The sequence below is a fragment of the Canis aureus genome, chromosome 14, assembly GCF_053574225.1.
Source record: "Canis aureus isolate CA01 chromosome 14, VMU_Caureus_v.1.0, whole genome shotgun sequence".
In the NCBI taxonomy this organism is placed as follows: domain Eukaryota; kingdom Metazoa; phylum Chordata; class Mammalia; order Carnivora; family Canidae; genus Canis; species Canis aureus.
In genome coordinates, this window is record NC_135624.1 from 48,435,944 (window position 1) to 48,463,866 (window position 27,923).

General features: G+C 43.1%; 1 protein-coding gene and 1 long non-coding RNA gene across 4 annotated transcripts in view; one reads left to right on the forward strand and one right to left on the reverse strand.

The window, feature by feature from the left end:
* Positions 1-610: 610 nt before the first annotated feature.
* On the reverse strand, positions 611-3,465 carry LOC144283633 (uncharacterized). Its single transcript, XR_013352186.1, has 2 exons — positions 2,587-3,465; positions 611-761 (listed from the first exon to the last, which is right to left on the reverse strand). It is a non-coding gene; the product is annotated as an uncharacterized LOC144283633 (long non-coding RNA).
* SPATA18 (spermatogenesis associated 18) overlaps positions 3,029-27,923 on the forward strand; it is a 36,945-nt gene continuing 12,050 nt past the window's right edge. The window contains exons 1-6 of one of the 3 annotated variants that reach the window (XR_013352185.1): positions 3,029-3,328; positions 16,458-16,563; positions 16,679-16,794; positions 18,418-18,530; positions 23,344-23,439; positions 26,784-27,020. Coding sequence is in view for 2 of the 3 variants with exons in the window: in XM_077847983.1 (XP_077704109.1) it covers positions 3,242-3,328; positions 16,458-16,563; positions 16,679-16,794; positions 18,418-18,530; positions 23,344-23,439; positions 26,784-27,020 (755 nt within the window). In the remaining variant the exon portion in view is untranslated. The remainder of the gene's footprint in view (positions 3,329-16,457; positions 16,564-16,678; positions 16,795-18,417; positions 18,531-23,343; positions 23,440-26,783; positions 27,021-27,923) is intronic. The other 2 variants (XM_077847983.1, XM_077847984.1) reach the window with 2 other exon arrangements.

Sequence of the window (27,923 nt, forward strand, 5' to 3'; positions counted from 1 at the left end):
TAAGGGCACTTATGAGGATGTCCACTTATTCCTACCAGTATGGAAGTTCTAAGTTTGTTACTGGGTAGCATCACTAGAGAGCTAAGAAATGGGGTATCAATTGCTTGGCCCTCTCTTTGATGACATGTGTTCTAGTGTCACCCCCTCAGCATTGATCAAAGGTGACCACAAGAAACAATCACATCAAGACTCTTGCTGTATTTGGTAAAAAAAAAAAAAAAAAAAAAGAAAGAAAAGAAAAGAAAAGTGGGGGAGGTACACTGTCATCTGTATTATTCTAGGCTCTTTAGAAAAGAATAAACGTATTTTGGAATTGGTACCAGGAAAATGTGTTTCCATTAAAAGAAGTGGTTGTGTACTTTTAAACTCAAATAACAATAATCATAAAAGTCATTTTCCTTTCTGCATGGCTTTCATAAAGTGCAGGTTAAATGTTAAATAAAGCTCAATCTTAATACATAGGCTTACACTGGGGGCATATTTGCTTTTTGCACTACAAAAATATTTCTGATCTAACAATGATATTTTCTACAAGTGTTTTACTATAAGTTATCTCAGATCCTCCTTTGGAAGTAGCAGGGAATAAATAATGAATAAATTTCTAAAACACTTTGTTTTGAGTCATTGTTGACTATGATGCTTTGTTATTGATAAACGTGAAGTTCCTGCTACACATGGCGCACGTGCTGCAGAGTTCTGGGGAAACCAAGTGGTACACGAAATGACTCCAGGCTGTAAGGGTCTTGAATCCAGCTGTGGGGCTAGAGCATATGTAGAGATAAACAGTTTCAGGTAGCAAACTCTAAAGTGATTTCAAAGATCCATTCTATTCTAAGACTCTAAGACTATTCAATTAGTAATTTGGACATCTGGTCAAAGCACATTCTGTTTTGAGTCAACTTAATATTGATATTTGGGCTAACATTTTTCTGAAGGTGGTAAGATCCTTTGGGTAATTCTGCTTCTGAATAAGTTTTCATAAAAGCAATCAGTGTTCATGGTAGAAATTCGGAAAATCAGAAAAGTGTAAAGGAGCAAAGTAGTTGATAATCATGCTTTGGGTTCATACTGTATAACAATATATATATAATTTAGTGTTCCTGCTTTTTTTCACTTAACTTTATAGTGAGAATTCCTAGATACTAGATATTCTTCAGTAACGAGATTTGCATTGTGCAACATTGAATGGAAGGATTTGCTCAACCATCACTGTATTGTTGATTTAGATTGTTTCCAAACTAGTTATCACCGTTAAATACAATACTGTGATCTACATTGTAGTAATACACTGTTAAACACTTCACAGGAATTTTTAAAATTTAGTCTCACAATAATCCTGTGAAGTAAGAACTATTGTTCCTTGTTTATAATGTAACCAAGGAGTAGCAGTTAAAGAGCCCACAGCAAGGAAGAGGACTTAACCACTAATCTTACATAAGCAAATATTGCATCTTGTTTTTTATGAATAAATAAGTAGGACTGCTCAAAGATGCCAACCGCCTATTGAAATATGCAATTATTAGCTCCAAATTAAGAGAGCTGTGGAATTTTTCTCCATCCCTTTCCTTCTTCTTAATATATTTTTTAAAGGAAGGAACTAATGAATACTTAGGTTTTCTGATTTTTTCTCTTACTTTAGTAATTATTGCTCTACTATGATAAAATGTGTCATGTACCCTTATGGTCCTTATTGTTTTTGTTTTTATTGAGATATAAATGACAAAGGTAATTATATTAGTTTCACGTGTACAACATAATGATTCAATATTTGCATATAATGTGAAATGACCAACACAATACTCCATCCATTACTACACATAGCCACAATTTTTTTTCCTTGTGATGAGAACTTTTATAGTTCTTATTTTGTAGTCTACAGAAGATGGTAGCAACACAGGCTCCAGAAATAAGCCTCTCATTTTTACTGGAGGACAGTAAAACCACGGTAATGAAGAGAAATTTTAAAAAAAGTGGTATAATTTTGAATATTATCATATTTGTACATGTGCAATGTTCATATATTTTCAAGTACCTAAAGAAATGGAACTGAATTAAACGAGCTGGCTACCTGAGGCTCCGATCCATTCCTGCTGTTTTAATGACTAGGTAAGGACGATTTGCAATCAGCTCATCATTTGAAGCATATAAAATAAGGGCTTCTAAACTGCTTAATGATGGTTTAAATTGTTTCATTTCTTAAGCAGTTTAAACGATCACTGTGGCATTAACACACCCTTTTGAAATAGTGCCAAACGGGGTCTGAAACTTTCACAAAGTTTGTTAGAGAATGAGAAGGAAGTGAAACTTGAGAGCGATCAGTGATCCTAAAACGACACCAAATAATGTCCAGACCCGAGGGATCACCTTGGATTTGTGAACATTCCCGGAGCTTCCAATCTACTGACTCGGGCACCCTGCAGATCCTAAGTATTACAAGGGAAGCACTGAAGGCCTGAGAAGTTAGAGGACCGAGGAAGGTGCCAGGTAGGTGCTAACCTACTGCCTAGGCTAGGTGCTTACCTACTGCTTTACCTACTGTCTAGGCGCCAAATAGGTGCTTACCTACCGCCTAGGCTAGGTGCTTACCTACTGCCTAACCAAACTGTCCACGGAGAAACCACCTTTGCTTTTCCAGGCAGGAGGCCTCGGGGAGCCCCCATCCCACACTGCAGGCGAGTCTTGGTCCATCAAGGGGTGGAGTGGGCGCCCTCGGTAGTCTCGGCACCCCGGCCCGGGCCACGCGCGGAGTGTGCGGGCCTAGCCATCCGCGAGCAGGAGCAGCAGCAGCAGCAGCAGCAGCAGCAGCAGCAGCAGGAGCAGCGCCAGGGCGCTCCAGGGCAGGTGCCCGGCCCCGGGGGTGGGGGGTGGGAGGTGGGAGGTGGGGGGTAGGCGGGTGGGAATTGCAGTCCCCGCGGGCCGCCGCGCCCGGCGTTGCCAAGGCTTGCGCAGTGCGCGTCCCTAGCAGCCGGCCGCCCACGTCAAGGTTTGTTTAATAATCGCCCGGTATTTGGGGGGCGGGGGGACTCTGGGCGGCGGCGGGGGCAGCGGCTGAGGCGCGGCGGCTGTGGCCCAGGGCACCCTGCCCCGTCTGACCCGAGCGGGGAGGATGGAAGCTCCCGCCGCGCTCTGAGCCCCCCGCCCCCCCGGAGAGAGAACACGCCTCCCGCCGCACCGGCCACCCGCCCGCCGTCCTGCGCTCGGTCTCCGCCGCCCAGCGCGCGGCCGCGCGGAGGAGGGAGCGATGGCAGAGAACCTCAGGAGGCTGGTCTCCGGCGAGCCGCTCCGGACCCTGCACGAGCAGCTGGAGCGCTGGCGGACGGAGTACAGCGTGAGTCGGGGCGGGGCGGGGGCGCTCCTGTCCCGGCGGGGGCCTCCTGGGGCTCGCTCGGGGGCCGCCCCGGACCCGGATGGCGGGGGTGGGGGGGCGCGGGGCCGCAGACGCCCCGCGGGTCCCAGGGCGCCCTCCCCGCCCCGCCCCCGCGCGGTAACCAAGGACGCTGGCGGCCCTAGCAACGGGGCGCGTCCGGGTCCCCAGCTCGCAGCGCAGCCCTGGTCCTGCCTCCCCGCGAGGCTCGGGGGCAGCAGGGGTTGTCTCGCGGTGACATTTTATTTTATTTTATTTTATTTTATTTTATTTTATTTTAATTTTATTTTATTATTTTGTTTTATTATTATTATTTTTTAATAATAAATTTATTTTTTATTGGTGTTCAATTTGCCAACATACAGAACAACACCCAGTGCTCATCCCGTCAAGTGCCCCCCTCAGTGCCCGTCACCCAGTCACCCCCACCCCCCGCCCTCCTCCCCTTCCACCACCCCTAGTTCGTTTCCCAGAGTTAGGAGTCTTCATGTTCTGTCTCCCTTTCTGATATTTCCTACCCATTTCTTCTCCCTTCCCTTCTATTCCCTTTCACTATTATTTATATTCCCCAAATGACTTTTTATAAAAAATACCCCCAGATGGCAGTGACATGGACACTTGTCAACGTTGCGGGCTTCAGGCGTGTGCCGACTTCGGGAGGCCTGGGGCCAGGGCTTCTGTAGGAAGCCGGCGTTCTGGCATCGAACCCATAGAGCTCCTTAAGTCCCATTAATCGCCCCCCCCCCCCCCCCCACCTACCACCACCACCACCCAGTGCAACTCAGTGTTGCATCTGCTGAGGTTGACCCGTGCGTCTTAAGCAGGGGAGGCGCAGAGGTTCAGCGAGTGGAAGGGCGGGGCGGAGCGCGGGGCGCCTGCGGCCCTGCACCCAGCCCCCCTCCGCCACCGCGGGTTCGAGGGCCGGCGCCGCACAGACCCGCGGAGGCGCCTGCGCCCATGCATGTCCCCTCCGTGCGTCTCGGTACCTCGTCTGTTAAATAGGAGAGACTCGCTCAACCAGATGATACGCGAAGTTCTTTCTAGGATCTCAAATTTCTCTCTCTCTCTCTCTCTCTTTTTTTTTTTTTTTGAATTTAAATCCGCTTGTTTCTGAAATCCTACCAGGACAAATGCAACTGGATGCCGTCTGAGTCTCTGGGCTTCCGCGTTCCCCCTTGGACCAGGGCTCCTGTGGTGGAGGGGAGCTCCAACAGCACTTAGAGCTTTCTCCTCGCCCCCCCTCTCTGCTGCTGAGTATTTACCACCTCTGCCCACTTTTAAAGAATGAGCACTGTGACTATTCCTTCCCCATCAAGATTGCAGGACTGTGTTTTTTTTTAAATTATTTTATTTTATTTTATTTATTCATGAGAGACAGAGAGAGAGAGAGAGAGAGGCAGAGGCACAGGCAGAGGGAGAAGCAGGCTGCACGCAGGGAGCCCGATGTGGGACTCGATCCCTGGACGCCAGGATCACACCCTGGGCGGAAGGAAGGTGCTAAACCACTGAGCCACCCATTTTTTTGTGGTCTGTGGTTTTTTTTTTTTTAATTTTACTTTAATTTAATTTTATAAGATCGCAGGAAAATTGACATTTACCTCCTACTACATCTTATAGCATATTCTTTCTATTTCTTTCCTTCCTTTTTTCTCCCCTCCTTCTCTTTCTTTTCTCCCTCCCTCCTCTCTTTTCCTTCCTTTCTTTTTCTTCCTTCCTTCTTCCATTTCCGTCTTCCTTTCCTTTCCTTTCCTTTCCTTTCCTTTCCTTTCCTTTCCTTTCCTTTCCTTTCCTTTCCTTTCCTTTCCTTCCTTCCTCCCTCCCTCCCTTCTTTCTTTCCTTCCCTCCTTCCATCCTTTTTCTTGTTATTACCCTGTGACCTAAGTAAACTCTGAATGTTAAAAAGTACATTCAGTTTTGGGGGTGCCTGGCTGGCTCAGCCAGGAGAGAGAGCTTGAGGCTCTCGATCTTGGGGTTGTTAAGTTTAAGCCTCAATTACTTAAAAATATAATAATAAGGTTTTTTTTTTTTACAAAAAAATAGATTCGGTTTGTCACAAGACCATGTTTAACATAAATGACACTACCATTTTGCTGAATCAAATGATTTTTTTAGAAACTACACATAAGTACTAAGACATGCCAAAGTTTATTACACTTCCCTTTCTTAGTAACAGTGGTCTATCTACAAACTATTTCAATCTAGATTCTCTCCCCCATGCCAGGCTCATCCCCCCACCTTCATAGAGAATGCACTTTTAGAGACCAATGCCTTTCTAAAAAAAATCTGTGACCATTTCTCTGTATGATCATTTCTCCTGGGCTGTCTAGTGTTTCTGTTGCATTTGGCTGTTGACATCTCCATTCTTCTAAGGCTCTAACAGTTTGTCTCCTTGCCTTGTCCACTTCCCTCCTATAGTAATTATTCAAGACTTTATCAATCTTCTCTTGGGCCTCCATCCTTGCTTCTCTCCCACATATAAGCCCATGAATCTCATATCTGTATTCAGGGCCTGTTCTCATCTGAGCTCACTTCTCCGATTGCCTTTTAGACATTTTCAGTTGTTGCTATCATTATCTTGAAGTCCAATCAGTCTAAAATCTAACTTAGCTTCGCCCATGCCATGAACACTGGCCTCTTGACTTCACTGTCTTCATCTTGACACACCTCACAACAAGTTCACCTGCTTAATCTGTTGGCACCTACTTCAAAATGCACACAGAATCCTTTCACCACCTCTGCTATAACCATCCTTCCATCATCGTTCATCTAGATTATTATAAAAATATCTCAAAGTGATTATCCTAAATGTCAAGTCAGATCAAGTTACCTCTCTGATAAAATCCTCAGACTTTCTATCCCACCTAGAATAAAAGCCAAAGTTCCTACAATGACTATCAAAGTCCTACACAATTGTGCTCCTTTAAACTCTGACCTCATCTGTTACTCCCTTAATCTACTGCAGCAATATTGGTCTTGTTGCTCTTTCTATTGGCAAAGCTGTCCAATAGAACTTTCTAGGATTGGACATGGTCTATACAGGCACTGTCCAATATGGTGGTTATTTGGTACTAGAATTGTGGCAAGTGCAAATTAAGGAACTGAATTTTAAATTTCATTTAAATTTTAAAAAGTAAATTTCATTAAAGTTTAATTAATTTAAACCCAAATAGTCACATATGGATAGTAGCTACTCTATTGGACAGAAGTCTAGAGCATACCAGCCAGTCTCCTGTTTCAGGACGTTTTGCACTCTCTGTTCCCCTCTGCCTGGAAAACTTTTGCCTGTGGATATTTAAGTAAGATATCAACATTTTCACTTTCTCTCCTCCTTAAGTCTTTGTTTAAATGTCACCTTCTCAGGAGAAACCACTCTGTTCACAATTACCATCTCCCGCCCCTGCCGCTGGCACTCACTGTGTCCCTTTTCTGCTTTATTACTTCTGTGATAGCTACATCTTCTCATTTTTACTTATTCTTTTACTGAATTGTCAATCTTTCCTTCTCCTTTTCCCACTAAAAGGTAAGCTCCAGAAGGCCAAGATTTCTCCCTTTTCCTGCTCATCACTGTATTTCCGGCACTTAGAATAATGCCTGCCTCCTAGTAGTGCTCAGAAAATGATGACTGACTGAGTGCCACCACCATTCTCCCAGACATCCGGGTTCTTGGACTCATTTCTCTTCTTAAAAACCTCATATCCAGTGTAGAATTAAAGATGGTCCTCCAGTATCTTTATTTCAGCCTTTATTGAAATTGGAATTGAATCCAAAAGCCAGGATTTCCAAGTAGGGGCACAATTGAGAGGATGCAAGTGTTTTTAATAGTTTTTGTTGTTGTTGTTGTTGTTGTTGTTGTTGTTGTTGTTGTTGTTGTTTTTGGTGTGTGTGTATGTGGTGAAAGGCAGAGGATAAGAAAATATCTATAAGCCACCTACCAAAATTTAGGTTACATCTAGACTTATTTAATAACTTGTCACCTATAGTGTGGGTTTTGGTCAACTGCTAAGATGTTTCCTGTAATACTGCAAGTTTGTTTTACTAGTTCCAAGGACTTTTTCCTTGAAATCTTGAGATACAGAATAGTCATTGTAGCAAACTACATTATTAAAATGTTGGTTGTAGAGGTTTTTTCATTAAAAGCTTTAAATTATGTTTGTTACGGAAAGTTGATTTTGTTGACTGTGACCACATTGATTTAGTTCTAACTAAACTCAAGCAAAATAAAAGACCATAAATACTACACTAGAATTAAGAATGTGATTAAAATCATCCCCTTGTGAAACAATTTATTTTCAGTGAAAAAGATCAATAACTTGAATAGATTAGTTCTAAAACACAATGCAAAATTTTCATTTTCCTTCATTTGGATTAACAGATCCTATTTAGTTTTTCTTCTTTCTGTCCTATAATTTCCTTCATATGGATTCCCATTTCCTCTGCCTTAATCTGTCCATCACCACCATCTTTTCATCGTGTCCTATGTATGTTGTCAGACACAGTAAATTTTTTAAAAATGTAATTTTCTGCCCCAAAGCTTTTGATTTTTATTTGTTGGCTGGATTTTAATCTTACAACATCTAATAATCTTCTGGGCCCTAGGCAGAATCACAACTTGCTTGATTTTTTTAAAAAAATTTATTCATTAAAAACAAATTATGAGGAGGGATATTTTTCAAAACCCCACTAGAGAAACCTAATAAATGCAACAGCAAACACTGCCAATTCACTTTCTTTTAGTTACTAAAGAGAAGTTGAATTATTGTATTACTTGGTCTTTAAAACTTGGATTCCATTGGCTGTTCAGGGACAGCTTGGTACAAACATGTACCTTCAAAATTGTTTTTCCGTCTTTGTGGTTATTGAGTATGTCGGTGAAAAAGCCATAGAAAATCTCTTATTGTTCAACCAAGAACTGAGCCAATTATTAAGAGCTTAATAATTCACTCAATAAATGGTTATTGGACTAGACACTATATTTACACATTTGGCAATGTACATTTATTGATTAACTTAATAGTTTTTTCAGAGTTTATGATGTGTCTGTGCTCAGTGCTGGGACTAGAAATGTCAGTTGCATCTTAATGATAGACATCCAGTTGGAGAAGAGGATGAAGGGTAAAGGAAACAGCATGTGTAAAAAGCAGGGAGGCATGAAGAAGCTGGCCTATTTGGGGAAGCCTGTGAATGGTTCAAGGCAAGGAGTGGAAGTGAGATGAGGCTGAGGAGGGGGGGTTGTTGGGCCAGACGGTAGAGGCTTTGGGTGGTATATTAAGGAGTTTGGACTTTATCTTAGGAGCAATGGTGGGGGTGGGGGTGGGGGAAACCAAAAGCGTCATGCTTTTTGGAGACCTGTAAACAAGGTCAGACTCTGAGAAGCATCCTTCAAGTAAGAAGGAGTATGCTGCCCCAAAATGCCCCCAGTTGATCATGCAACATCTATATGGTCCTCTTGGTCAACTCTACAAAAGGGTCATATCACCACCTATGCAGAACTGGGTTCTGATGACCTAATTAACCCATAGAGATGTTAAGAAGAAGAGTTAACTTCCTTCCAATGTTAGCAGTACCTGGAGAAGGTCAGCTCTGGGCTGAAATGCTCCTCCTCCTGAGATTCTTTTGTTTCTACCCAGAGTCTTGTGGACTAGGGAGATGCCTTTGGTCAGATGCTCTGCGATTTATTACTTTTTAAAACGTACTATATATAATTAGAGGAGCAAATGGTAAGACCTTACTATACCCTTGATCACCCATCCCTAAGAGAGAATAGGATTCCACTTCTTGATAATAGACACCAGGACATTACATTCTGGAAACTTTTGATTATCTGATATGTGAGTGGGGATGATAGAGAAAGCTGATGATGCATCCTCTTGCATGACTCCCTTGTGCTATAGAAAGCTGCCCTCTTAAGTGAAAACAGCATATTCAATATTAGTACATAAAAAGGAGATCTCAGGGAGGAGTCCCTCTGTCATAGGATACTCTTTGTGGTTGAAATAGACGTTGCCTATATGACAAAATGTCCCTGACTGTCAATACAAAAGGGCTGTTGTAGTTGCTATGGTGTCTTCAAACAGACTCCCTGGCTGCCTTTGCCCTTCCCCATAGTCAACACATTTCTACATTCCTGGGGATTCAATCTAGTAAATTTATAGAAAACACGTTTTCTTCCCTTTATCTTTTTACTACTATGCTGCAGTAATGAATAAAAATCCAAATCTTAGTGCCTAAACCTGCATAAAAGAGATTTCTCATTCATGCAAAGTCCAGTGAAAACTCTCTTCCACAATTGGCTCGGGTTCAGGTGCCCTCTACCTCGTGGACCAGTCATCTCATCACAGGATCTCAAAGGTCGGTAGGGGAAGAGAGAGAGCGCCTAAATTATATATATCACTTTCACTCATCTTCCCTAGGCCGGAATTGTTATGTGGCTCCAATCTAATCGTAAAAAGAGCCTGAGAAATGGAAAGCATGTGGAATATTTGATTGGTGCTACTGTTTCTGCCACAGCTACTAATGAGGAATTCATGGCTAGGAAAGAAATTGACGAGTGATTAAGACAGATTATTTTTAACAGAGGGTCTATCATCTTTTTAATTTCCCTTTCTTCGCTTCTTCTTAGACAAACATGTTAATGGAAATATCATCATTGCTTAATATTTAAGGAAAATAATTAATGAAAGAAATCCAATAGAGATATTAACCGCAGGCTGAGACGCTAAAATCCTGCGGAGAGGTCTAAATAGAAGCTTTTGCTAAAATGTTGGGGTATATTTAAGCTGTCTTATAACTAAAATTCAATATTTTGGTTTTATTTTTTAAAGCTTTTATTTGTTTATTCATGAGAGACACAGAGGGAGAGGCAGAGACATAGGCAGAGGGAGAAGCAGGCTCCTTGCAGGAAGCCTGATGTGGAGCTTGATCCCAGACTAGGATCACACTCTGAGCCAAAGGCAGACGCTCAGCTGTTGAACCACCCAGGGGTCCCTAGACTGAGGTTTCTTAAAATGTAAATCACTGTATTTTGTGCTGAAATCGATGGGTTTAAATAGCTTTTCCAGCCAACTTGCAAATTGATGAAGGATATTTAGTGATAAATTTGATTAATGTAATGATGAAAAGTGTTCTCTCTTCCATGTTGTGGAGGTGATTCAAGGTGAGGAATAGGATCAAAGATGTGAAAGACCCATTGGTAGAGGCTTGGATGATCTGGCTGTCACAAGGAGAAATGGTAAGGTCAAGGCTGCTCCCAAGTAAAGGACGTCAAAGGCATCAAGGTTGGTGGTGGTTCTAGTACACATGTTACGTGTGCAAAGGCAAGGCAGGGGTGTGGCTGCAGTGAAGAGAGTTGCTGAGGGGGAGCAGAGGGAAGTAAGGCTGGACAAGTCATGTGGATGCATGTTGGCAAGGTATTGGGAAATGGGGCAATATTTAGGCTTGATATTATTGGGAACTTTTGTTTGGGCAAGAGAGTGGGGACCTTGAAAGGATGGGAATGAAGCCACTGTCCCATTGCTCTCCTTCCCGCACCAAGGAACTTCTTCAAAGACTCATCTGTCCTCATAGTCTTTACTCCTTCCTTGCTTCCATTTGCTCCCTCAACCCCATGCAATGTGGAAATACATCAAGTAACCCCACACCATTCTGCTGTCACTGTTCTCTCATGGTCCCCAGAGGCCACCTGATAGCCAAGCCCTACTTCTTTTTCCTGGTTCTTATCTCCTTGGATTTTCTGCAGGCAATTGATGCACCAAGTTCTATAGCTTTAGCTACTTCCCCGATGTGAGTGACCGTGAAATCTATCTCCAGGTTGGGCTTTCTTCAGAGCCCCCGACCTAGCCAACCAGCCGCCTTCCAGCTTGCAACATGTGGATGCTCTAGATATCCCCCAACCCAACACCAACCCAACAGGACTAGTTTCCCCCTCTCTCACCTTGCTGGTTCTCCACTTGTGTCCTGTGGTCGGGCAATGGCACCGCATTGCCTGCTGTGGTCCAAGCCTGAAACCTGGGGCCCCCTCTCTCCACCATGCCTCACAAATGGGTTCATCACACCCTCAGGATTCTACTGTTAAATATCTGTCAGGTAGCCCCCATTTTTCCCTTCGCTCAACTGCTGAGCCACCTAAACGTCCCTAGACTCATTAAATTGATCTCCCTTCCCATTCGAGCTGTGGTTTGCACTTTTGGTTGCCCATAAAAATCATTCAGAAAACTTTAAAAAAACTTTTCAATGCTCAGGCCTTACACTAGAGCAATTAGAAAATAGGAATGAGAGCCCACAGAGCTCTTCAGGTGAAGGCGTTCCTGAATCTTCTTGGCCCCCCACCACTTCTTCTTTTGAGCCTCACCTGTGAAATCTAGACCTACTTTTATCATAGCAAGTAATTCTGGTTTTGCATTTATTTACATGTTTCTCTTAGACTATAAATTCCTTGAGAGAAGAGGCTCTCTTACCCTTCATGGTACTTCTAGAATCTGGCACACAGTAGTCTCCTCCATAAAAATTTGTTGAGAGCCTAAAAGCATAAGTGAAGCAGATAATAAACCACCTCCATCTCTGGTTTCCTGGTTCTTTACCTCCCTTCTTGGCTGTCCTCTTATTTCTCACTGCTCTTGTTTTGTTTTCATTTACTGGCCCTTCTTCCTCAGCCAGTTTCTGAAACAGCAAAACTGCCCTCAGCCCTGCCCTTTGCCTTCTCCTGCCCTGGGGATCTCATCTATGCACATGGGTTCCCCTCTCTCCATCTGCTGAAGCTTCCAGAACCACACTTCCAGCTCCTACCTCTCTGCTGAGATCCAGAGTCTTTTCCTTCTATTCTGGGTACAGTGCCATGGTTGAGAGCCTGGCTCTGCCTCAAAGGCTGCAGGAACAGGCTTAGTTTCCAGCTCAACCACCTTTTCTCCAAATTGCTTAAGATCTTGATTTTCCTCATTGGTGAATTAGGGATGATGGATGGTATCCAGTTTGTAAGGTTATTTTGAGGATTATGTGAAACTGTATTCAAAGCTCTCAACACAGGGCTTGGCTGGCACAAAGTAAGTGCTCAAGAGTTGTTAGGTACTTTTACCAGACAGCTCTCCCTGAATGTTCTGCAGATCCCCTACATTGTCTGAGAACAGAACCCATCCCTCGGACACCTCTTTTCTATTTCAAACCTTCTGACATCCTCTGTAGGTAATGCTGGAACCAATGGGACCTTGGCTGACACAGATGTGATTTAGGGCTGGGAAGGGCCTTTAGGGGGCCCTTGGCATCTCCACAACCCTCAGCATCTCTCAGCCACATGTTTACAACTGCCCCCCTTCCCACCAGGCTCACCCTCTCATCTGAACTTTATGTGATCGGCTTTTGCCAGAGCGATTTTTGTAAAACACAGAGTAAGTTGGATGACATCACCACTTTCCTCCATCTGCTCCCTCCAGTCTCTCAGTGGCAGGATAAAGCTCAGAGCCCTTCATGTGGCAAATTAAGTTTATCATTATTTGGTCTCTGGACCAAATGTATCCCACTTGCCTCTGTGGTACACCTTGCTGCTCCCTGCCTTGGTACCTGCTGTTCCTTCTCTGGAAATACCTTAATTTCTTGCCCTTCACTGCACTAGGGCATGCTTTGCTCCTCCTACAGCTCACGACCCACCTAGAGCACTTAATAAACTTGAAGATAACTATTAATCCTCTGTACTCTCCCATTTTTCACCCCTCTTCCCCAGCTGGTGAGCTCACTGATAGGCAACTTTTAATTTTTTTAGTAGCTTTATTTTCTGGGCTCAGCCCAAGGCCTTGCAAAGAATAGGAACTCACTGATTTATGAAGGCATGGACATTGGAATTTAGGAAACAGCATAATTAGTTCGTATCTTGGCTCTATTTATTTTATGGGCTCCCTTGCAACTTGAGTGTCTTGTGTGATGCTTTGTGTGAGAAGCTGCAGCATGTGGTGACAGGTCTTGGGAGCAGGAGCTGTCCTATACTGTATATTCTCTTCTGTGATTTAAGTTGTGTGTACAAATCCACTTAACAGACATTCCTTTGGGCACCTCCTTTGTACCAGGCACTGGGTAAGGCATAGAAGCAGATGGTGGTAATACTACAATAATACTTTTAATTATTCTGTCCCTCCTCTACTCTGCACCTAAGTTAGCTCATGAGACCAGCATGTTACTAAATAGGAGTAAACAGAGGCTCATATTTAAAACACCTTTTCTAAAAAAAAAATAATAATAATAAAATAAAATACCTTTTCTGAGAATACAGCAAATACGTGGGACGCGGTATTTGAACCCAGGTTTGCCTTATTTCTGTGCCCACTGCTCCTTTTAGTAACCCATAATACCTCCTAGGTACCAACTGTGGAGTGCCCTCTGTCTCTGAGGTGCTAGATATGCAATATTTGGGTTTAATTCTCCTCTGCAAGGCATTATCCCCATTTTTCTGGAGAAGAAATGGGCTCAGGAAAGTCAAGTAACCTGGGTAGGATTGCCCAGAATGGTGAGATGTAATCATTCGGGTCCGTTGGACCCTCAGGCCCGCTCCTGGACACTCAGCCTGTCAGGGGTCTAGTCAGGGGCCAAAGCTGTTTGTAACAGGTTCACCGTGGTAAGTGCAGGCATATGGGCAAGGCCAAGGGCTTCAGCGAGGGAGGGATGGGCACAGCTGTTCAGCTGGGGGTTCCAAATGTTCTGACGATGTCAGTACTACGCTGGTAAGTCATTCATTCATTCATTCATTCATTCGTTCGTTCATTCATTCATTTGTCAAATACTTTGGAGCCCTTTGATTTGTTAGACATACCAGTGGCAACCGATAGAGACATAGAAGAGACAAAGGGATTTTTAAAAAGAGCTCCTTGTCTTTTTAGGAGAAGGAGATAGAAGGATGAGACACAGAGACAAATGGCTGCATCAGACTTAACTGCCATAACAGAGCTTGTCACCAGTGCTGTCACCAGCGTGGACCTAAGCTCGCAGCTCGCCCTAGGGCGCCATGAGTCCACCCCATCCAGCCTCCTTCCCAGGCTTGCAAGGTCCTCCGGGACCTGTCCTGCCAACCTCTCTCACCTTCTGTGCTTTTACCCTACACACTTACTTTTGGTTCTCAAGGTGACTAAATTCGCTCCTGTCCCCACCACAGGGCCTTTGCCCCTGCTGATCTCCCTGGGGATCACCGTCTTCTCTCTACTACTCTGAATCCTGCCTTTCCAGGGCAGCTTTTCCTGATGGTCCTCCCCATTCACTCATGTCGCATCATCCTGTCCTCCCTCTGCTCCCAGCACTAATTATGATCTTCAGAGCATGGGCACCAGGTTCAGTTCTGCTGTTTTACTGGCTAGGTAACCCTGAACAGGTTATTTAACCTTTCTGCATCTCAGTTTTGTCATCTGAAAATGCGGGTGATAACAGTGCTGCTCCTACTTCACAGTGCATTGCTATGGAGCTTCACTGAGCTTCTGTACGGAAGGCACCAGTAGCCTGGGGTGGGGGCGCCCGGGTGGCTTAGTCAGTTAGGCCTCTGCCTTCAGCTCAGGTCATGATCCCAGGGTCCTGGGATGAAGCCTGGACCTGCTCCCTGCTCAGCAGGATGTCTGCTTCTCTCTCTCCCCTCCCTGTGTGTGCTTGCACCCTCTCTCTAGCTCTCACTCTCAAGTAAAGAAATAAAGTCTTAAAAAAAAAATGCCTGGTGCATAGGAGTTATGTGATGAACACAAAATACGTGAATCTTCTTGTTGTCCAGTACTTAACTGGGTTTGACTCCAGAGACCAGGCCCACAGCCTCTGCCCCGCAGGAGCTTACGGCCTGCCTGCACCACTTCCCCTGAGGGCACACACATGCATTTGACTTGTAGCATTTTGCCTGGAGGTCGCTCTTCCTCTTTGTTCTCATTTCTATCCTTCTGGTGCCCTGCTTCCTGCCTCAGGATCCCCAGCACCCACAGATCCTGCCTTTCCATGGCTTGAGAAAGAATAATAGCTAAAGGCCCAGCTCTCGGTTTCGCCATGTTCTGTGGATGTCGAAACCCCCCAAATCTGCTTGCTTTCTCCTTGCCTAGATTTCACTTCCTCTCAGAACTCCCTGACTTCCCAGGTTGTAGGCCCTGGAGTAGACTGTGGCTCACATTTTCCATCGCCTGGAACTATCTACACTGCTACCTCCCCTCCCGGTCTGCATGTGCCATAGAGCCCCGGCCGTCTCTTTTGTCTTCTTCTCCATGGTATCCTCACCCCCCCAGTACCTTCTTACTGTTAACGAGTAGTGTTCTTTATGGCCATAATGAACTTGGGTAGAAGACATGGATCCATAAAGCAGGTAAATCAGGACACAGTAGTTTGTGTCACAAAGGGTCTATTCACTTTATTTTTTTTTTAATTTTTTTTAAACTTTTATTTATTTATGATAGGCACACAGTGAGAGAGAGAGAGAGGCAGAGACACAGGCAGAGGGAGAAGCAGGCTCCATGCACCGGGAGCCCGACGTAGGATTCGATCCCGGGTCTCCAGGACCGCGCTCTGGGCCAAAGGCAGGCGCCAAACCGCTGCGCCACCCAGGGATCCCGTCTATTCACTTTATAAGAGGATTTTTTGCAGGGTTCCATTGAGTAGGAAGGAAGTCCAGGGGTATTGCTATTAAAACACATCTCTGTGGCTTTATGCACACAGAGACACATGCACATATACATACACTTTCTTGAGTATGTGACAGTCATTGCAAGTGTTCAATGAGTAGCCTTTCAAATCTTGTGGCTCCACCACCCTTTATGCCCTTGGGGTCCTCTGCTGGGCCCTCCGCAGCTGGCTGGAAGATGGGGAAGGAGAGAGAGAAGAGCATCACTCAAGGGGCTTTTTTCTGGGTCTACCTGGAAATGGCACATATCACTTCTAGTCCCAAGGACTGGAACTCAGTTCCACAGCTGCACCAACTGCCAGGAAAGCTGGGGAAAGTGGTCTAGCTGTGTGCCCAGGAGGAAAGGGAAAAGACGTTTTGATGGACAAAGGGCAGTCTCTGCGCCTGGGAGCATACCGGAGCCAGGCGGCCTCTGTCTACCTGCAGAGGGTCCCAGTAGAAAGGAAAGGCACTGATTTTCTGTTTTGATTTTTGTAGACAAACACATGTGATCAAAATCTCTGTCAATGCCTTGAGTTCATCGAACAAATTTCCAAAGTGCAAGGACAGCTCTTTAGGATCCTCACCGCTGCAGCCCAAGAAGGTGAGAAGGGCCCGTGCTTTCCCGTCGGGCTCTCCCTTCTTTTACTTTTGTTCTTTGTGCTTTCACACTGTGTGGCTGAACTTCTCTCCCTGCCCCGATTTGTGGGTTCTTTTAGGCGGTCATTATGATGGTGTGGAAATAATCAAATCGCGCCTACTGCCTTGGCTGGAAGCCTCCTTTACTGCAGCTTCCCTGGGAAAACCTGTTGACAGCAAGGTCCCCTCTCTGCAGGTAGGGATGCTCAAGGATCACCCTTGACTTTCAGCAACCCAATCTGGCTCCGGGAACATATCTAAGATATGGCTTTTACCCTACTGAGGGACTCTGCTCTACTTGGGGAACGGGGACACAGGTACACAAGGTGAGTTTCTGGGTGCAGTAGTATGTGGCACAACGGCTTGAGCTTTGTCTTCAAACAGACCTGCGTTCAACTCTCAGCTTTGTCTCTTTCCCAGGGTATGACCTGAGGCAAATCAGTGAACCTCTGCTTCCTCAGCTGTAAGAAGGCCCTGGTGATGTTCCACATCTGGGACATTGCCCACCCTAGGCACTAAATAAGAGCTTTGGAATGACAGAGTAGGCACACAGACACTTAGGGTACCATGGGGCCGCAGAAAGAGACCATGAGGTGGGGGAAAGCTCCATATTCTGAAAGAATGAAGTGAAACTAATTGAAAACTTCTTTTTTTAAAATATATTTTTTATTGAAGTTTGACTTGCCAACGTATAGTATAACACCCAGTGGAAACTTAGTTCTTAGAGACTGACAGAGTATCCTCACTTGCAGTTGATAGGGGGGTGATTTCTGTGCAATGGGGTCAGCTTTTAGACAGTTGAAGCCCAGACTGGAAGGAAACACACACCTTGCTTAAGGCATTAACATCTCTAAACGTTGGTAACCTTGATTGTGAACATTTATGTGGATTTAGATGAAGTCTTTTCTAAAATTAAGGCATGTAGAGCAGTCTTTTCTTAGCAGCCTTAGGGGGCAGGGGCAGAAGGGTTCCTGCTTGGAGGTCACAAGGCAGAATTCTTGTCATTCTTCTAGGGTTCTGGGTAGGTTGTCTCGCTTGCTGAGTGGAGGCAATGCTTTTGTTGACCCAATAGGGCCATTTTGAGAATTAAATGTGATAAACGTGCAGGAACAACTAACATAAGGTTAGATATGTTAGCATATCTAACCATAGATAGCAGTTGTTTCTTTTTTTTTTTTTTTTTAATTTTTTTATTTATTTATGATAGTCACAGAGAGAGAGGCAGAGACACAGGCAGAGGGAGAAGCAGGCTCCATGCACCGGGAGCCTGATGTGGGATTCGATCCCGGGTCTCCAGGATCGCGCCCTGGGCCAAAGGCAGGCGCCAAACTGCTGCGCCACCCAGGGATCCCGATAGCAGTTGTTTCTAAGCAAATTTTTCTTCCCTGGGGATTTTCACATGCTACTTAGATTTTTACCCTGTGGGTACTATTCTGAGTATGAAGATATGGGATGATATTCCAATGGTTTTTAAAAAAAATGATGTGCCATAAAAAAATTGAGGTATCATTTACTTGCAGTGAAATCCATAGGTTGATGATATCCATGTAACCCATACCCTATTAGGTTCTAAAATATTTCCATCTCTCCAGAGCATTTCCTGTGTCACTTCCCAGTCACCTATCCCTCCCCATCAGGCAACCACTCTTCTGAGTTTTATCATTCTAGATTAATTTTGCTTGCACTAGAACAGCCTATAAATGGAACTATGGATTTGTGTACTTTTGTGCTTGTTTTTCTTTTGCTCAGTGCAATGTGTTGCAACCCATCATGCTATTTCATATATTCAAGACTATTTTTGATTTGTGTATCATTCCAGGACACATTTGATAAGGAGAAACATAAAGAGTCTGGTGTTCGGGATCAGGACATTCAACAAATAGATGCTGAGTTGAATTCAACTCGTAGTCAACTCAACCAGGTTCAAGACGAGTAAGAGGAATGCAAGTTATCTTTTTCCAAAAAGCATTGTTTGTTCTTAATTTTTAAGTTTAAAAGGAGAATAGTGGCTCATGTAAAATGTAGACATCTGCAAATAACTACTGTGTGTGTGTATGTGTGTGTGTGTGTGAGAGAGAGAGAGAGAGAGAGAGAGAGAGAGAAGAGAGAGCAGAGAGCAATGTCTTTGACTCTGGGGATAAGATTTTTATATTATAATAGGATACTTAAGACCCTAGTCCCCTTGGCTCCATCCCTGGGGCTCCTTCTTCTCTAGAGGCCTATTATCAGCTTATATATATAAACAGGGGAATATTGTCACGTGATAATCTATCTTTTGAAAGAAAAACAAGATGCAAAAGGGAGAGGGTTAAAGAAAGTCAGACAAAGAGTAAAATTAAGAAAAGAGAGCAAGAGTAAGATGAAGAGGCTGCATCCATCTGTCAGACGTGTTCATTTAGGGAGTATAGACGCTTGGCTGAGAAGTCAGACTCTTTAAAGAATGAGCGTTTCAAGATTTTGGAACAATTAGTAGATAGGAAAAGTTTTTTAAAAAAGTTAAGCAATGAAAAAAAAAAAAAGTTAAGCAATGCAAGGCAGCAGCAGAGATCAAGGCAAAGCCAGGGTAGCAAGGTCAAGGAATCACTGCAAAGAAGTGCAAGCCTTGGGTTTGCACTTGAGGAAGGCAGACAACTGTGTATGAAACTGCACTCAGCTGACGTCACCCAAACCCATCAATTGGGTGTTTCTCCATTTGGAGCCCTGCTCCATTGCTGACATGGATGGGGCAGCAAGGAATTCTTTAAGGACTTGTGATGGAATAGGGTGTGGCATGCTGCCTTGTTCTCTGATGAGATTTCCTTTTCAGGAAAACATAAAAGTAATAAACATTCCCTTCTCAAAATGCATACAACAGCTTTGTGCAGTGGCAGTACTATAGCCAAGGAGGTTTATCTGAGGCACGATTGTCGCTAATTCAAAATGCATACAATAAATACAAGTGTAAAGATGAAAATCACCTGTTATCTCATCCCTGCTAACATTTTGGTTGATTTTACTCCAGACATTTTTCTTTGTGTGTGCTTGCATGCACGTGCACATGAGCATACACACACACACACACACACACACACACACATACACACAGGGTTACCTCCACACCCCTTGTGCATTTTCCAATTGGAACTGTTGTCAATGAGCAATTTAATGGCTGCAACGGTCAAAATTTACCAATGTAATGTGCAAAAACACAATTCCTCTGAATTTCTACAACTGATTTCAACTAATATCAGCTGCTTTAGAATGAGGTGAGGAGGATAATTAAATTTACCACTTCTCTTCTGGTTTACTATAGGCCTTTTCCTGTGAATATTTAGTTAATTCCAAGTTCAAACTTCTGTTGGGGGCGCTTTCTCTCCCTTCTCTCCAGGAGTCCCCTGGGCCCTCCTCCTTCCTTAGACTGGCATCTGGAAGTAGAGGGATGCTTGCATGCTCATGAGGGATGGCTTGTGCTGGAAAGGAGGGACTTTTGATCTGGTTCTACCCTATGAGTTCTTGCTGCCTTGTTTCCTCCTGGGCACTAGAGTTTTGTGCCAAGTAAGGGTTGCTGATTTGTGGCTTGTCTGGTTAAGTCTTCTGGAGAATTTGCTGGCAAGTGCTGCTGGCCAGGCCCTCCCATTTGCCACTGGCTGTGAAGCAGGGCTTCAAGACTTTGTTGGTTTTTTACTTCTATCAGCACCAAGAGGAGCCAGGAATTCCTACTTCCCTCTCTTATCATTATGGCTCTCTAAATACCCATAAGGAGCATCAGGGGTCAAGAAAACTATGACCACATGCTTTTTAAAAAGTTTTTTTCTTTGGAAATATTTTCCAACAGAACATTTATAAGAATAGCGCTAAGAACACCCATAGACATAATCATTCACCATATTCTCTTTATCATTTGTGTCTATATATACACCCCCTCCCACAGCCAAACCCTGTATATCTCATTTGAAAGTTGCACAGAGGAAGATATTTGCTCCTTTACTTCAGATTTCCTAGTTTGTTTTAAACCACCTGTGGCTTTTATTTTTTTTAAGGCATCACAAATTGTGTTCTCTGTCCCCCATATTCTATGATAGCTAGGTCTCTCTTTTCTCCTTACTCTACCAGCCTTTTGATCAGGATGCTACCTGCTGTGGAATGAATGGCCCACCAAGGAGATTCCCCATGTCTAATCTTGTGGAGACCAGATTGGTTTTGACTCAATTTCAAATGCGCAAATTCTAATACAGTGCTGAATGGGGACAGGTCTGTCCAAGTTTGATGAATCCTCAACAAAGGAAGACTTTTAGATTTTATGCTTGGTCTCCAGTTATGGATTGCATATGTCTTCATTTCCTATATCCAATCTACTGGCAAATCCAGTTGGATCTACCTCCTAAACATCTTCCACCCTTGTCCCTTTCTATTCAACCACCATCACCCTTGTTCAAGGCTCTAATACCGGTCGCCTTCCAATTGGCTACCCTGATTCCATTCTTGCCCGACTACAGTCCATTTTACACACAGAAATTTATAAAATCAGACTCCTACTTAAAAACTGTTAGTGGCCTCCTTTTACTGTTGGGAAAAAAATTCTAATCTCCTTACCAGGACTCTCCAGCCCTGTGTGATCTGGGCCTACTTCTCTCTCCACCCTCGTCTCATGCCAGGCTCCCCTCATTTAGTCTGTGGTCCCCTTTCTCACCTTGAAGCCTTTGCCTGTGCTCTTTCAGAAAAATGGAAGTCTTTCTCTGGCTCTTTGCATGGCTGGTTCTTTATTATCTTTCAGGTGTCAGCGGAAATGTGACTTTCTCAGAGTCTGTCCATGACCAGGTATATCAAAAGGTCTTTCCTTCCCTTCCCATAGTTCACAGTGATATGAGAATGGCACTTACCACAATTTGAAACTGTAAAATATCAGTTGGCATGTTCTGATGTTCTGATCCACCAGACTGGAAGCCCCAAAGGGTTTCTGTCTTGTATTTGCTATTCTGACACTCTTGTATCTCCAGCACCCAACATTATGCCTGTCACATGGTATATTCTCAATGAATGAATAAATCTCTAATAAAAAATAAATAAAATATGTTAACTTGCTTAAAAGAATGCTTGGCACACAGATGTACCTCCTTTTCTTCTCTCTGTATATCACTCAAGAGTGCCAAATTAGCATGTACATTTGGTTGTATGTATATGTGTTCACACATGTGTACCATGTCTTGAGAAAAAAAAATAACTACTTTATTCCTGTTCATACTCTCCTTCCTTTCTTGGTCTGTTTGCTTCTTTTAATTTTTCTCTTGACAAAAACATTCATTTTTCCCCCTCCATGTATCCTTTAAAAAACCTGTAACATATTCACCTTTGAATTAAATCACAGCAATTTCCTCTTAATCTCCAGTAGTCCTATTATGAAGTTACTGCTACTTTGGCATTTTAAAAAAGACTTTAGACGTTTTGTTCATTCATTTCTCAGCTTAAAAAATATCTTCTGTGTTACAGGCACTGTCTTAGGTGCTGGGGAAAAAAGATGAATTAAAGAAAATTCTCACCCTTAAGTAGTTCACAGTGTGTTTGTAATGAGATTGTAAGTGTGAACCAAGTGTTGGAGGCACTTGGGAGAAGGGGAGACACACTCGGATTGAGAGAGTCAAGGGCGGCATTTGTACAAGAAAGCACTCACAGGATGTGTGGGCACTTGTTAGGTGGCGAGGAGAAGGAGGAGACCCGAAGGAACTTTGGGTAATCACAACACCTCTTGTACTGCCTGGTTGGCTGGAATCTGTGGCGACTTGGTAGGGATCCTGCTAGCCTCTTATTTCTCAATCTTCTTCACTGTCTAGGGAAGGACTCAAGTGTTGGGCCTTTGATTCTTCCATCTAAAAGGAAGGAAGAAGACAGGTGTTTAGATAGCAACTGCACTCTCTTAGCCTCAGGACAACTGTGATGGAAGAGCCTGGATAGTTAAGGAAGTAGGGTCCGAGAAGTCACGAAACCTTTGCCCACCCTATGATCTCTTGCTGGACTAGGGCAACTTGATTGGGAATCACTGCTCCATCCCATATCATCCACATACTTCCATTTCTTTTTTGATTTTAGATAGACCTAAAGAAATAATATGATTTGTTATGATTTGCCTACAATGAAGAGAGTCCTTGAAGCTAGCAATGACCTAGCTATGTTGAAAAACTCAGGAAAATCATGCTAATAAGTGGTGGAAGTCAGAGGCAGGAAGACATGAAATACTTGGTAGTCAAGTGTGATTATGGAAGACTTTACTTGTAGGTGGGCAAATAATTTTTTTTTTTATATATTTAGGAAGCCTGGGAAAATTAAGTCAAATGCAACTCTACGGTGCAAAGTAATGAAACTACTGCAGAAAATGGTATTATATTGCAGAAAACGGAGATTTTATAGGGAGAGGCAGCTTGAGGATTTGGTGTGATTAGAGCAGATAAATTAGGAGGGGGAGATGAAGGAGAACAAGTTTCTTTGCCCTTTGCATTCTAATGTTAATAATTATTACATAGCCTTTTAATGGTAGTTGCTCTGTAATGTCTTTGTGTTTGACATTGAGAAAGAGCGCTAGCATGTTTTTGCATACAAGTGCACCATAATATTTGCAATAGCATCTGATTGGATGCAGATGTCTCATAATTTGATCTTGTTTATGTTGAATTTATATCATATGCCAAAAGTTCCTGGGAGAACCTATGCCTTGATTTGGAAAGTCTGCCAATTTTGGAAAAAATCTGTCTTTAGTTATTGATTTCTCTTACAGTCTGGCTGAAACTGAAAAGACTCTTGAAGAAACCAAGAACAGATCGGCCATATCCCTTTTGGCTGCAGAGGAGGAAATAAATCAGCTAAGAAAGCAGTAAGAAAAAAAAAATGACAGGATTATTGTAGGCTGCTGATTGATCTTTGAATTTAGCTTTTTGGTGCTCCATTATAATATGAAAGAAGCTGTTCACAGAGAGGAAAGGCAGCAATATTTTTATTAATGTTTAATGTATTTTTTTCTTACTACAAAAACATTAGCTATCTACTATAGAACATTTTCAAAGTATAATAGAGTGTAAAAGGAACCCAAAGACCCTCTCGTAATTCCAGAGCCAGTTACTGTTACCATTTTGCAATTTATTCCACCGGATACATTGAAAAATAGAGTTATTGCTGCAAAATAGGCCTAAGTATACAATTTTAGATACCATCTTTTCACTTAACCTTGTTTTTTTTCTATTGCTAAGAAAAAAATACTGCAAAACTTAGTTTTAAATAGATGCACCATGTTATACTATTTAGATATCTCCCTAATATTGAATATTTTACCTTGGTACTGATTTTAAACATTGGAGATAACAACTGTGATAATTGTTGTGGCAGGTCTTAGTTTAAATTTCTGATTATTCTCTAACCATAAATTCCTAGAAGGAAAACATAAACACATGCTTTAAGGTTATACTTTCCTTGAATTTTTTAATTCAATGTATAGTTGACACTGAGTGTCCCACCAGTTTCAGATGTATAACATAGTGACTCGACAACTCTGTGCCTTATGCTAGGTTCGCCACAAGTGTAGCTCCCATCTGTCACCCTTCAATGCTATTATAATGTCAGTGACTATATTCCCTATGCTGTGCCTTTTGTTCCTGTGACTTATTTATTTCAGATGTGGAAGCCTATACTTCCCTTTCCCCTTCATCCCCTTTGCTCGTCTCCCACACTTCTTCTCTCTGACAGAACCACTTTGTTCTCTGTATTTATGGGTCTGTTTCTACTTGTTTGTTTATTCATTTGTTTTGCTTTTTAAAATTTCACATGTAACTGAAGTCTTCTCATATTTACCTTTCTCTTTCTGACTTATGTCACTTGGAATAATACCCTCTAGGTCTATCCATGTTGTCACAGAGGGCAAGATTTAGTTCTTTTTTATGGCCGAGTAATATTCCATTGTATATGTGTGTGTATATCTAATGTGTGCATATACATATGTATGTATATATACATGTGCATATATGTTGATATCATATCATATCACATCACACCACATATACATATACCACATCTTGATCCATTTATCTATCAATGGACATGGGTTGCTTCCATATCTTGGCTATTGTAGATAATGCTGCGATAAATATAGACGTGCATATATCTTTTCAAATTAGTGTTTTTGTTATCTTTAGGTAAATACCCAGTAGAGGAATTACTACATTTCAATATTTAATTTTTTGAGGAGATTCCATAGTGTTTTCCACAGTGGCTGCACCAATTTACATTCCTACCAGCAGTGCACAAAGGTTCCCTTATCTCCATGTCCTTGCCAGCATTTGTTATTTCTTGTCTTTTTCATTCCAGCCAATCTGACAGGTATAAGGTGATATACCTTCCTTGATTTTAATTTTGATTTTTCCTCCCAAAAGCAAGTGGAGAGTTATATTAAAACACACACACACACGAAGACCTTTTTTGCTGCCTTCACACATGTTCCATTGTTCTGATTTCTTTGAGAACACCACCACCAACATTGTAGCTGGGAGTAGTTTTCTGTTTTCCACTTCTATCTCCCCTCTCACCATCATTCTCTTTCTTTTTTACTCTTTTTATCTTTATTTGCATTTATTCTATGCAGAATTTACTCCCGAACCAGTTTCTGTTTCTTCAGTTTCTTCTAGGATATCTTTTTCTTCTGTGTAACCTTCTCTTCTGGCTTAGGAACAATCTGCTCTTTTCCAGTAAGGACCATCTCAATGTGGCTGGGAGAGCTCATGTATGGGTGAATCCGACCACGAGTCTCGTTAAGTTCTATGCCTCATCTTGGGGGCTTTGTTCACCTGGATGGGCTCAAAGCTCAGAGAATCTCCATCTAAACCCTTCAGTTCAGCATTATTCTCTGCATTTTTAAGTATTAAAAATTCAGAACTCTTCTTGAGCCACCAGCCCAGTGTCTAGCCCAACTCTTTGGCCCGGGCACACCTGCCAACTCCACCAGTGTAGTGACAGCATGGCACATGCTGCTTCTGCAAAGTGATATCTTCAGATACTTGGTGGCTTTTTGGAGATGCATGCCCTTGATGGCCTGGGCAGCTTCATGTGGGTTCCTAAAGTGAATAGAAAGATCTGAACCTCTTGATTTGCATGATTTTGCAGGTTTTTCTGGGTCAAGTGGCTAGCGAACCATTTTCAGAGTCACCCCAGGCTGCTTAGGAGAAGAACTCTCACTGTCATGTTCATCTCTTATTTCCTACTTGATAGACCTTCTCAATTTCTTTGATCCTATAATTCGATGATTTCCTGTAGTAGCGATTCTGTTCTTTACTGTTTGCAGTGCAGCTTTTAATTCTGCTATTGCATCGTTAGCTTCTCTGTGTCCTCCTTAATCTTAGCCCTTATTTTTTCATCTTATATCATTGTCCTTTTCATCACAGCACCTTCTCTTTGTGTGGCTTTGCTGTTTTAGGGAGTCACACCTTTTTGTATCTTTTAGGGAGTCACACCTTTTTGTATCTTTACAAGGATGACAACTTTATTTCCGAAGCTTTGTTTCTAGAATACATTATTTTTGTAAATTCACCCTTCCACTTCTGTATTGTCATTTCCTCCCATATTCCATCTGTCCAGAGAATCCAAGAGCTAGGAGATTGCTTCTCTGGCCAGCTTCTGGACCTAGGTTTTGAAGGTCAAATGCTTCCAGAGTTCTATGCAGTTAAGACCAGCCTAATAGAAACCAGGGTGACTATAGGCCCACTCTGCTTTTGCTAGAGGATCTGCATACATATTTCTTTTTCAGAAGCCTTCTTCTCTTTTTTCTTTCTTTCTTTTTAAATATTTTATTTATTTATGAATATTTATTCACGAGAGACACAGAGAGAGAGGGAGAGACATAGGCAGAGGGAGAAGCAGGCTCCTGCAGGAAGCTCAATGTGGGACTCCATCTGGGATCACAAGCTGAACCAAAGGCCGATGCTCAACCACTGAGCCGCCCAGGTACCCCTGGAGCCTTTTTTGCATGCAAGCTGCAGACATGGGTGGCATTCTGACCCTGGCAGTCTGCTCCTTTCTGATTTGTGTTGGTTGCTTGTGAGTTTTCCAGCGCAGTAATGGCATTGCTAAGTAGAGTAGCCTCTGTTACCACATATGCCAGTTGTTACTATTACCTTTCCTCCATTCTTCCCTCTTTCTCTTTTCTTTCCTCCTTAATTTTTGTTTTCTGCCCAGGCTTAAATCTCTTCAAGCCCAGGAGGACTCCCGCCACAGAAGCACAGAGCATAAAAGTGTGGAGCTGCGGGGTGCAGAGCCTCGAGCCTCAGAGCAGAGGAAGTTGGACCAGCGAAGCATCGACAAGAGGAACCCAGACCAGCGGACCGAAGTGATTTTTGATTATGAGAAACAGCTCCGAACCCTGAAGGATGAGATAGCTGTTCTGTCTGCTGAAAAATCTGTGCTTCAAGGAAGGTCTGACAAATGCTTACAGATCTTTTCATTTCAGTTCCTTTCAGTAGTGGTAAAAGCGTGGCTTGGAAAAAAAGTGAAATGACATCCAGAATCCAAACCCCCACAATATTTGAATTGTAGAGGGATTATTTTCTCTAACTGCACCCTTCTAGAGAGAGAGAGAATACCTCTGCTTGGACACTAAGTAATTTGGGGCTGACGTGGAAGCGCAAGGAATGAAACTGAGAGCTAGGCAAGAGGAGAGGATGGTTCTTTGGCTCGAGAGCAGATCTGGGTGCACCTGTCATGCATGGGCCATACCCATGCTGAGAGAATATTCCATAATATGAGGGTCCTGTTCTCTGAGGTCTGGGAGTCCTCCCTCCGGGATGACCACCTGTCATTTTACTTCCTGTATCTCGTTTCATTTGATGGAGTGTGTAGGTAAGTGTTCTCGTGACATCTCTTTCTACGGATGGACAGAAGGTTAAGACAGGTCGTTCGGAGTTAAGTGAGGACAAAGCAGGATGTTTCTCTTGGAGTATTTTCCTTGTTCTTTTTAACACCCACCACCTCCCTCAGCCCCACAACATGCCCTGATCCAAACTGTCAAAGGCACCCCCACACCTGGTCCCCAATCCACCTATATGCCACCTTGGCCTTTCTTGGTTTTGGGAGTCAGTCTGGCATGCTGTGCTGATACCAGCTTGTCTTGGCTCCCAAGGACCGATTCTGTGCAAGTCTGCCTAATTCTGAGTTCAATGTGATGTCACATTAGTAGCTGGAAATTGGCCCTGGTGGCAGTATTTCCTGCACCCTGGAAATTGTCAAACCACACTGGAGGGCTTTCCCTCTGCCCCTCCTTCAGAGTGGGCTTTGTATTACTGTTTGCTCCATAGTTTCTTCTACACCTCCCTCCTTGGG